Source organism: Cinclus cinclus, chromosome 18 (assembly GCF_963662255.1).
Source record: "Cinclus cinclus chromosome 18, bCinCin1.1, whole genome shotgun sequence".
Lineage (NCBI taxonomy): Eukaryota > Metazoa > Chordata > Aves > Passeriformes > Cinclidae > Cinclus > Cinclus cinclus.
The window spans coordinates 15,437,698-15,449,960 of record NC_085063.1 but is presented as its reverse complement, the minus strand read 5'-3'; the positions used below and the strand labels follow the sequence as shown (position 1 = coordinate 15,449,960).

The window sequence follows — 12,263 nt, the reverse complement described above, 5'->3', positions numbered from 1 at the left end:
AGATGCAGGAAAAGGCAGGCCTGGGTCCACAGCACAACAGAAAAAATGGCAATAGGATTACTGTCAACCATAAAAACAGGAGAGTTAGAGAGTAAAACAGATATAGAAGTTTTTCCCACATCATCTCTTCTCACCTCTCCTCAGCTCCCTGGATGCACACAAGCACCATGCTTGAAACTAAAAACAGCAGCCATTAACACAAGATCGTCTGTTACATGGGTGCACATAAAATGTCACTACTCAGGTTTCTGACTGCAGCTTTGAGTGCCTGGAGTTTGAGAGGCTATATTTAGATGATGACAAAATGATTTTGCTAAAGCTCAAGACAGTACAACAATTATACACACACCAGAGTGCTTTCCTCAAGTCTTTTCCAGCTGTACCCCATGCTGGTGACCCACAAATATGAGAACTATGCTTAAAATTACTCTGTGTCTGAAGTGTTTCATTTCCTCTCTGGGTGATACTCAGTCCTGGGCTCTCCCACAGCCTGGAGAGGAAATTACCAGTTACATAATTACAGATTTAGCCCAGGAATTCTGAACCTGCAGTTGCTCTAGGTTAAAGTGTAATTATGGTCAGAGACGTGACCAGATAAAAATGGCAGTTTCTTACTCAGCAAATCTGCTGGATACACAGCTAGACCTTAAGTTTTGGTGACAGAAGTAAGTCTGTACTGTTCTCAGTTTGGTTAAAATAAGTCTTTAACCAATAGTTTATTCTCCAAATATGTCATTTGGATCCATTACTGCTCCCCACAAATTAGTGCAAATTTGAAAACAGTTTTGACTAGAAAAAAGCAAATAAGACATCTGAAAAACTACAACATTTTATTTGGACATATTTTTAACAAGGCATGGCATTTTCTTGTTTCAAAGCAGGTGGAAACCAACCTTGTCAACATCAAAAACCTAAACAGAAGACATAATTCTCAACAAAACAATATCCCTGGTGACTTAGTAAAACTGATCACTCATGCAATATTGCTCAAAAAAACGAGTATAACACACATTTCCCTAGAAGAAGTTTCTGGCTATTACATCTCCAAACCTCTAACAATATGGCAATATCAGAAACAAAGGATCTGACAATTCTCTGCCCTTCTGCTCCACACACAGTCACACCCTTTCCTGCCCTGCAAAAGTGAGCCTGTGCTCACGAGGTATGAGTGCACATGCCCTCTCTGACATTAGAGACACATCTGACATGCTGTTTAAGGCTCCACACTGGATTTGGAATGAATATTCAAGGATGTTTTTTACAGTCTGTTACAGTCACACTGAACCAGCTCCAGAATAAACTCTAGCACCTACCATCAGACAATGAACTTCTGATCACCCCACCAAATGGAATACATTAGCACACAAAGGAAAACGATTATGAGAACAAGCACATTTCATCAACTCTTAAAATACTTCAAAAAGACAATATGTGTTAATTCCTTTCTGGAATTCTTGCAAAATCTGCTTGCTTGTTTTAGGTATTAATCAAGACTTGAATCCTTCTGAACTAGAGCTCCTTGGGACAATATTGGGCCCATAACAACTACCATTCTTTGATGTATTCAACAAAGGTGTCAGTGTGGCACGAGAGCACATGGTTTAATGGCGAACATGGTGGTGGTGCTGGGTTGATGTGGAACTTGATGGTCCTAAACGTCTTTTCCAACCTTGATGAATCCATGATTCTATAAAAGCAGGGTTCTGTTTCTGAAGGCTGGTGGACCATTGCCAAGTAAGGCTCTTCTAGGCCAAGACAGACCAGGAAGAGTCTTTGTAGACTAGAGGACAATAAGGATACACTGATCTCATGAAGAGGACCCAAGCACTGTAGTCTGATGGAACTCCACATGGTGAATCTGGGGATTGCCACAAGGATATACAATACACAGAAACTTAAGAGGAAACGTGCTCCATTAAAAAAAAATGCAGTGTCTGGATGAAACAGTGCTTCAAGAAGTCTCAAGCTATTCACAAATTTTTAAATATTTCTAACACTGAGTTTCTAAAGAAAAGCACCTGTGCTACAATCTGGCTGCTGATAAGTATTGGATTCATAATTAGGACCAGGAATGACCTTGCCAGGTGATCACAACCAATACATTTGAGATTCAGGGCTCTTCTGGCACTTCCTCACTGCGAGCTCCCCACAGGACTCACTGTGACTGGATGGTAATGAAAAGCAGCACCGAGGGTGTTCCAGCATTTCTGAGCATATTGCAACAACAGAACCCTGCCCAAAATGAAGACCAAAGAAATGTTCCCCCTGGTTTCCCTGAGTGAAACAGTGAGAGCGTGTACTGTGAGGAAAGCTCCCGGGACCCTCAGGGCTGCCAGTGAGCAGCTGCTGCAACCCCAGGGTGCTGCAAGGGCTGCTGCACCCCAGGGTGCTGCAAGGGCTGCTGCACCCCAGGGTGCTGCAAGGGCTGCTTGGGCAGGAAACACACACACCACACACCCCTGCCTGCAGGACACACCAGGCAAGCACCTGCAGGAGTACTGTTTCTGAGGTGCTTGAAATTCTGCTGCTTTTTTGAAACTTTTGGAACAAAAGCAGACAAATATTCATCAATAAAATTATGATCAGATGGGTGAGAAAAAAAAAAAGAAAAAAAATTCAACAGGAAAGGGAAGAGTTTCTAAAAATACATCATTGTTTAGCTCAGTTTGATGTGGTGTCCATTGTTCCAACTATATTCACAAGTTTTTTCCCACCCTACCTACAACTTTCATACAAGACACACATTGTCATAGTATTGCTACAAGCCTTAGAGACTAGGGCTTAGTAAGGGGCCAGACAGCTTAAGACAGGAAACTGTACTTTCAGATAGCATTAAGTCATTGTACTTACAAATTTTAAGAAAACATTTCCCAGTTCATGCTGAGACTGGGGTTCTGGTTGCAAACAAAATTCCAGAGCAGCCAGGAACTCCTTGTGAACACCAAGAATATCTTCAATGTTAGAAAATAAGACCTGAAATATAAGGAGAAAAACGTTGTGAGTTTTTAATATATGTCAGAGTTTTATGCTAAGTAGTAACGCCAAAATACTGTGGAGCTCTAGACTTACCACAATAGGATTCAAAGCTCAGAGAGGGAATTGTAAAACATTAATTAAACTGTATTTGCCCCTTTCCTAGCCCCCTACAAAAATTTTTATTGCTTCTGAAGTACTTGCTATAAATTAAGATTTACAAATTAAGATTATCTTTACAGACCTCTAAGCATGATAAATGCGAGCAACCTCTTTTAAGTCTTGAGAATACTTCCTATGAGAATAGCCAGGTAAATGCAACCGCAAGGCCAAACTCATTTTGCAGGAGACAGAAGCAGGAAGTAGTTTGCCTTTCCTTCCCATGTACTAGAAATCCCTTTCTGGAAGAAAGGGACTTGAAGGTATCACACACAGGTTGTACCTGTAAATAGGAGACAAAATCTGCTGTCTGGAATCCAGCCTTTCACTGCCCAGATTAGTGTACATTTGTCACAAATCTCAAGAGCAGCATTTAGAGTTCCCTTTCACTGACCTCAGTGACACCAAAAGGCACACGTAGAGGGGAAGAGGCCCCTCGTTCAACCTTGTATTAAAAGGTAATGGTGACAGTTAAATTATCCCTGTGATTAGAATATACATGTGCTAAGGGGAATAAACTGCCAGGGTGAAAGATGCTATAAATGCATTCTAAATCTTGGTCATTTCCATACAAAATATGAGAAGAAAGTGTGAATCCACGTGTAGGAGATTAAATGCTACCTAGAGAGGAGCAGAAGTCCTGACATGAGGTGACAGCCATCAGTACTGGCAGCCACTGGAGGGAAGGCTACATGGGCAGAGTAAATCCTGGAGTCTGCAGTGACACACGTGTTGCAGACAATATTTCTATCACCTTGCTTTAACTATGTCACTTGCAAAGAGAAGACCTGCAGTGCAGTCAAACAAGTTCTCACATTGGAAGAAGCTTTCCCTATCTGGCTCAGTGAGTGGGAGACCCTAAAGTATGCAGCCTGACAGAATCAGCCTTCATCCTCCTGGCATTTGCTGTGGGAAGTGATCAAGCCTGACATCTCCAAACAATTCCCAAAATGCCTTACTGTAACACTAAATTCTTCAACTTTATGCAGTGGAATTTATTCACCAGATGTAGCAATGAGTCAGCCTGGTGACTGGTGATGTGGCAGCAATTCAGAGAAACAATAATCTGTAAATTAAAGCCAGGACCGAAGCATCAATTTCTGGTATAAAACCAGTTTCTATGTGGTTTAGCAAAGGTAGACAAGATCAGGAATTCAAGGCCTTCCTCTCTGCAGGTAGCCAGGTTCAACACTATACTTCTGCTATTCACAAGGATGGGCAGAGTATTTCTCTCAAACTTATCCTTCAAGTTGACTGCATGTCCAGAGCAGAGCCTGTCATATTTTCCTTGTCTTTGCTTCCCAGAATTCCCTCTCCCTTCAGGAATTCTGAGATATGCTATGCACCATCATTACTGCCCACTTGTGCTTCAGAACTCCTTTCTAGCTCTCAAGAAGCTGAAAGATTCCAACACTGAATTTGCACTGACTGGCTCGGAACCCAAAAAAAGGCCAGGGAACTAGGATCCTTTCATTGCTCCCTAAAAACTTCCTGTGCTAATTCAATTGGAGCCTGCAAGTGTTCTGTCACATGGTTGAAAGTGATGTGCTGATGCAGTAGCCCTTGCCTTATTGCTTTGCCAGAAGCTGTGCCAGAAGGGGATTAACAAGCAAGAGGAAAACATCTGTCAGGGATGATTTCATCCTTCAGGACCAGTCTACAGGGATGGGTTTTGATCCAAGGAATATCTGTGCAAGCTAATGAATTCTGAGGGGATCAGTAAAGCTCTGCTTGCAGCAGAATTTGCAGGTAAGAGTCACTTGAAAATCAAGGCAGCAGACAGACCTTGAGTGCACATGCTCCTGTACCAAACCCAGTTACCAGCCTTGTGCACACCCTCACGTACTGCCTTCCAACTGCTCCATCAGTGAAGTGACAGCAGGGCCTGCTGTGAGACAGCATAACAGAAACTCATCAGGAGAGTTATTCCCACATAAGGCAGTGAAGAAATTCAAACAAAGTTTTTGCGATGTTGCTGCGGCTGTTAGTCTCTGGTGCTTAGCACTAACTGAAATCTGCAAAATAATACTGGGAGCAATAAACCAAATTATCTTAAAAAACACTTTCTCCTTTTGCTCAGAGGTGACTGCCTGAATGCCCTGTATTTTCCTCTAGGCCTTTCTGCCACGTGAAGAAAGAGAGTAAAGACAGGCTTCTCCTTACATAAGCTGCCAAACCACTTTTATAGTAGTACAGTATAGCAGGAGATGGAGGGTGGAAGGAGGAGACAGTATTGACTCTGGACATGAAAAAAGTGCCTTGTGATTCTGTTTCACCAGAAATAGGCATAAGCCTTTTATTACTGAAGGGAATCTCTCTTATTGAAAGCTGGGTATTGTAATAACAGCAATAAACGAAGTCCCACAGTGGTCTCTAAAAGATCCCTCAGGCATTTCGAGAATGACACAAAAATAAAGCAGTGCTTCCCCAGAGGAGTATGAAGAAATTTCAAATACAAATTCTGCTGTACAGGACTTGTAGGCACTGCACCTGATTATGTGGCAGTCATAATTAATATCCATTTTGATTATAGAAATAATGACAGAATAATAATTTTCATCAACATTGACAAATAGTTGCGTAAGTTTATTTTCATGCAGAGCTCAGTTTTTGCACACTATGTACACAAGATCTACTGTCACTAATTATTTGTCTACTTTCTCTTCAGCCAACTCTGAACTTAATCCAGCTGCTGGACAGTGAGTTTTTGGAGAGTGGCCATTTCCAGATTTGAAGACAGCAAGAGGCTGAGCTCCACAAAGCTGCCAGCAGTCTTGCTCCCAGCCCCTTCTGATGCCATCCAGTCAATACCACTACTTGCTGGCCTGAAGAACTGACAGCCAAGGTGAGGCTGGAACTCTGCTCACCTGGTACATGCAGGAAGCCTGGCCCAAGAAATGGAGGAGCCAGCAGGGGAAACTGCAGCTGCAGCAGCACTGTGGGTGTGACATACCTCTTGTGGCTGCCCTGCTCCCACAGGCCTACAGGGCAAAGCTGCTGCCGATTCAGGAGCTCCAGGACCACACAAGTGCAGAAAAGCACCATCCAGTGGCAAACTATGCCTGTCCCACTCACCAAGGGTTTCATTTGTGTTCGTGTGCCCAGAGCGGTTTGGTTTATCGGTTTCACGTGCACATGTGTACAAGGTGAGTTCTTAAACCAAGTAACTACAAGACAGTGTTTTATGCATTTATTACGTTAATGAACATGCACCCCTGTGACCACAGGCACTTGAGAAGCCTGTACCTCACGGTTCTCTATGTCACTTAACTATTTCCAGTGCAAAATTCTTTCAGGAACCTCCTCACACAAGGGTCTTAATATATAGACCTCCCATAAGAACCCAAATTCCTTTCCACAAGAACACAAAGGAAAATTCCTGCTTCCTTCTCATAAGCCCTATGAAATTTCTATTAGTAGAAAATAGCAGATGCAAATTTGCTAACTGAATACTGTCAAACAAGACAGACGAGGGCTGTGGATTCCCTGCCTTTCCTCTCTAAGACATTGAAATGGCCCCTATGTACTCTACTTACCATTTCACAGATCTTGCCAAAAGTCAGTATCTCTGACAACACTACATTGTTGTCAAATTTTACTAAAATTAGCTGGTGAGATGAAAAATTACTGGAAGATGACAGCTGTAAGGATGGGCAAACAGATTGACAGATAAACTGTCAACATGAGTTCCTTTCCTTAGTGAACCAGCTCAATAATAAGCATCAATATGACAAGGGGATATTTGATATTCATATCCCTGAATCTAGCCTTTCATTGCATATCACTTTCCCTACCAAGAAAACATGGAAGACAGAAGCAATACCTTAACATTCTCCTCTGTTATGTACTTCTCAGCTTTGTCCACTGCATTCTGTCGGATCCGGTGAAGAAATGCCTGCAGAGATGAAAGAAGGTTTATGTTCAAATAGTTTAGTAAGTTTGATTTAACTCTTTCATTTCCTCTAGGTTCCCATCAACACAATGTAGCTGATTACCTTTAAGACTGAAAGAATGTAAACATTTACGAACTCCCCACCACCGATGTCCAGGCTGCATGCAGGCACTACCAAAGACATTTCCTACAACACTGTTGGGCTTTGCCTGACAATAAATATCTTCCCTTTGTTGAAGCTTTTAGTTTTAATTATCTGTTACTAGCAGTAACAGTAGACTTCAGCAGGGTCCTTTGGCTAGCCTGAAGATTTCCTGTGTCTCCAGGATGCAGCTGTTCCACCACAGGGGCAGGAGCCACAGTGAGATGTGTGTCAGCAGGGGACTGAGGAGAACAAGGGAGGGACAGACACACTGCTAGAGCTGAGGCACAAAGGACAAACAGACACACTGCTGGAGCTGAGGCACAAAGGACAAACAGACACACTGCTGGAGCTGAGACACATCAGAGCCATGAGCTGGAGCTAGGGACAAGTTCAACAGCCTCAATATGCAGGGAAGGGAAATGGGAATCACCAGACAGTGCCCGTGATACACTGTCCTGTTCACTTTATTTCAGTTGGTTAAAAACAGATGAAACAATGCTGGAACTTTTCACTTAGGTCAGGTTTCCGTGCCTCGCAGCTCTGCACAATTCTGGCTTTAAGAGCCAAATCAATAAAAAACTCCAGGCCAAATACAAATGGACAGTGATCTGGATTTTAGCCCTGGATTCTCAGTCTGCATTTAAACAAATTTCAGGGACCACAACCACATCGCTCCTCTAGTATTGCTAAATAGGAAGAAGATCTTGTCTAGATTCCAGCTAGATATGGAGAACTCAGAGGAGTTTGTGGGGACTAAGAAGTCTGAAGAATAGATTCCTGCATCAAAGGAACAGGACACACATGCTAGTGGCAGAAGAGTTCTTTTGCAAAGACCAGCCAGTCCACCCTGCCAATAATATGGTCAGGAACTGCTCAGCAGCAGGCAGGGAACTGTCTGAGCTGAAGTGTTCAGTGTGATGAGTGACTGAGTGATGAGAGGAGGAAGAGCTGCTGCACTTGCCGTTCAGTGCTGGCTGTGCTAGCTGAGCATTAGTAACCAGACATCTGAGTTATACAAGGTGGCACATCACTCTGGACTCATTCACTAACAGTAAGCCAGGCAATGACTCTCCTTGCTTTAATCACAAACATGTTTGGATGCAACTAACCCAATTGAAATGATCAATTAATGTACACAATTAGCAGCTCCACTGGTGACTAACAGTTACCTGCACGTCAGTCCCAGTATGAAGGGTCTAAGAATAGAGAGCTGTACGTAGAAGTACAAACCACATTAGCTGTTACAGGCCACTCAATAAAAATGTGGAGACTGCATTAATCTAAAAACCAGCTATTCTGTGATGCTTGTCTGAAAAGACCACTTGATGTGAGCACAAGAAAGGGAGGAAAAAAGAGAGGAAAATCAAGCAAAAAATAAGAAAGGCATAGAAGCAGAGAGAGGAAGGATGAAAGGGAAACAGACAGACAACTTTGCAGATGGTCTTCTTTCAAATCTCCCTGATTTGCCTTGATGTGCATGGACAGCAGTTTCTCCAGTAATAATGAAACAGCACAGTTACAAGAGATTTTGGTCTTACAAATTTAATAGTCGACTTTCCAAAATGCAATTCCCCTCAAATTATCAAAACCTAGTGGATGCAGAAGTTTGTTCCCCATTTTTCAATACCTACTGAGGTGCAAGAAGAATTTTTTGCAATAACTCACATGCAAATAAAAAGTATGAAAATCACAAGCTATTAAACAGCAGCTCATGGAGATAATGCTCCTTGCCCTGTTCACATGGCAACACCACTTTCTTCCAAACCACTTCCTGCTTGAGAAAAGATGTTATTCTGACATTGTTATTCCCAAAGATGTTATTCTGACATTCAGGTCAGCATTTCCCAATCTTCTTCAGTGATTTTTTTGTGCTACTTGTTTCATTAGGGTCTAAGCTCATCTGTACCAGCACTAGCCCTCTAATCACCTGGTAACAGAGACGCGAAGCTCTATTACACAAATAGTATGCAACTCTTTTGGGGGAAGGGAGTGCTATAATCTTTCATTAGACCTATTGATTTAGCTGGAAAATCAGAGATATTTGGACCAGGACATGAGAAAAATGATGCCAAAAGAGAAAAGGTGGTGGTGGATGAATATTAAAAAAACTTGCTGTGCCAATATCTTAATTTATATTCCAAAATATTTTGTTATAAAAGAAGAAGTAAATAGCTGAAAGGGTAAAAGCTTGTCTGGCAATCTACAAAGTTACTGAGATACATTCTCTCTGGCTGCTCCAACTTCTTCACACTCTACAAAACTCATATATAAATTCAAGGAGTCTAGTCCTCAATATTTTTCACAAGGAGCTTTCAGGGACCCCTCACCATAACTGTTTTTCAACACCTTCAGCCTCTGTAGAAACAAGCCTCAAGGATATGTGGAAGCATGGGGTCAGGTTTCTTAGGAGATTTGGAAGTATGACCTGGTGACTCTGAAAACCATTCCTAGGACACTGCAAGATGATCACAATCATCCCTCCACTGCAAGCAAGAGCAGAAATCTCTATTGTGGCACACTGCTGGTTTCCTCCTCTCTGAAACTGTTAGGGATTACTGAAACAACAACCAACTGCAGATCACTGAGGCTGCTGAAACTGATGAACAGGCAATAAAAGTAGGCTCTGCTTCCGTCTCCTGCTTGCACCCCACACAGGACTCACAAGAGTAACAATTTCACAAAAAGCAGAGATAAGACAGTTGACAGCACAACATCTTTCCTCCTTATCCCTCCCCACTGCATTGCTCCACTGTGCTCCCACCTGGCCAGGTCTGAGCAACCCAAGCTGTTTGCTTGGGCAGCAGAGGAAGACAGAAGCACTGAAGAGCCCATGGATCCAGAAGAAGAACAGGTCTTTGCACAAGGCAGGAGAAAAATGGGAAACCAGGCTGACCAATTTTCATTTGCCTGATAAAGACTGTAAAGATGCTATCTTCCATTTTAATGTGCTCAGTATTAGGAAAACAGTCCAGAGAGGACTTGTTTTAGTTTAAAATTCTGCTGTGACAACATAATGCTTATTTGTGTACTGTGACTTGTTGAACTAGAGGTCTATTATTCCCAAACTCAGCAGGCCTCAGCTGATGCTCCTCCTGTCATGCATAAGCATGATTTATAGTTTGTCTTACAGTGCAAAGCCTTGCAGGATTCAAGCAAATCTATGACAAATTAGAATGAGCAGAGTGAAATGTTTCCTTTCTGCCTCACATCATGTTGGACAAGTTCCTTCCAATACAGACTAATAGAAACATACTACAAATCTAGAATGAAATTTAAGTATAAAAGTTCATTTCATTAAATAAGTACTTTTTAATGGCCCCTTTAGTATGAAAGTGTTTTGTTCTTCTATTCATGGTCCTCACAATCCACGGTTTCAATGAAATCTCATTGTTTTGAGTGTCTTTGCAGTACCTCTAAAGCACAGAATCAGAGTATATTTTAAGGAAAGAATCTACTAATTGTTAGTTGTTGTCACATGAAACAACTGCACACATGAAACACATGAAGCAACAGAGATTTCTCTCAAATGCTTTTCATATGAGCCTTGTTGAACTTAGTTTGTAGCCTTAATTAGGGAAATGGAGTATTTTCCATCTTCTGTGTAGCAGAAGTAACACAAGGCAAACACTAGGGACGAGGCAGTGACAGTTTGCTCATTCTCAAATGAGTTTGCTCCTTCTCAAAATTCATGTTTAAGGATACTTCCTCAAACATTCAGAAATAGCAAGACACTTCTTACTAAACAGCAAGGCAGGCAAAGTGTGCCTGCCACTGAGGGAAATGAAAAGGAGAACAGAAACAGATGGTGATGCAACAGGTCCCTGTGCTGGAGAAGCAACAACTTAAAGCACAATCCTGTAAAACCTGTTTCCTGAACAGCTGACAGGAATGTCACATTGCACTTCAGAGACAAGGGAGACAATTTTGTTAAACTCATCAGGACTGATTCAGAACAAGGGTCCAGGGATCTAAATGAGTCCAGAATTTTCAGGGTTAATATTAACAAATTGTTTTACACTTGTGGCATCAATTGTTTAAACCTTCTTGCAAGTGCAGATATCTTGTTTCCAAGAAAACGTGCTCACAGTGACAAATTAAGAGGTGACATGAACAATAAATTCCAACATCTGACCATCACTGGCTTCTTCACCTTGCAACTACAGCAGAGAGAGACATACATATGAACCAGAACTTGCAAGCGTAATTATAATTTCTCTTTTTTCATCATTTGAATTAGTGTTGTCACTAGATTTGGCTGTTAGAAGCCTTGGCCTCCATACCAAAGAACACTGTTGTCTTTAGCAAAGTAGCTCAAAGATCCTGTGGGAACACAGCTTTACTGAAATAGTCTGACAAATTAAAATGAGCGTTTACCAAAGTTCATGTTTTAAGAGCAGATGCATCCTTGCTTGTATTACTCAATTGTTAGCTTTGAACCTTGTCATTCTGATCATGTTCTTTTGCATTCTATCAGATGCACAGCTCACAAGCTAAAGCTCTGCACAGATGACAGGAAACAAATATCCTGCATCCCCATCCCACATGTCAGCAGTTCTCACCTGCACTGAGGTCTGAAAGACAATGCAATAAATAATCTCGAAGTAACATAACAATGACTGCACAGGGCTATTGAAGTCTTTCAGCATTTCCCTTCAAGCATGTTGTAACTACCTGACAGCTCAGAGCCCGGCTCAGCCCCAGCTGGGAATGCAGACAGCTCAGCTGGGGTGACCCTGCTCCAGTTCTGCTGCTGCTGGCGTGGCCTGCAGTGCTGGGGTCTGCTTCCAAGGTCTACTCGTGGCCATCCTGAAGACAGCTGGCTTTTAAAGATGGATGAAGTAACTCTGAGTAAATACAGGTAGCTGGTTTTCCAACATCTCTTGCTGTCCTGGGCAAACACCAGTATACAATGTAGAATACTGGGCCTGACTCAGGTTTTTCAGTTATGAAATTAAGTTATAGTATTGGAAATCAGAAGCAACTCCTTTGACATTACTAGCATTACACATGTAAAATGGAGCAATACTGAAGCAGCTGTACACTTTTAAAGAGCCTGTTATGGTACCTCTTACTAGCAGTTCAGTATTCCCTCAC

The 12,263-nt window shown here is 42.0% G+C and overlaps 1 protein-coding gene across 1 annotated transcript in view; it reads right to left on the bottom strand.

Moving 5' to 3' along the window:
• The window catches only part of PREX1 (phosphatidylinositol-3,4,5-trisphosphate dependent Rac exchange factor 1), a 123,367-nt gene that overhangs the window by 60,384 nt on the left and 50,720 nt on the right, over nucleotides 1-12,263 (bottom strand). Inside the window, exons 2-3 of the mRNA XM_062505361.1 lie at nucleotides 6,956-7,027; nucleotides 2,851-2,973 (exon numbers count right to left, since the gene is read on the bottom strand). Coding sequence (XP_062361345.1) covers nucleotides 2,851-2,973; nucleotides 6,956-7,027 — 195 coding nt within the window. The remainder of the gene's footprint in view (nucleotides 1-2,850; nucleotides 2,974-6,955; nucleotides 7,028-12,263) is intronic.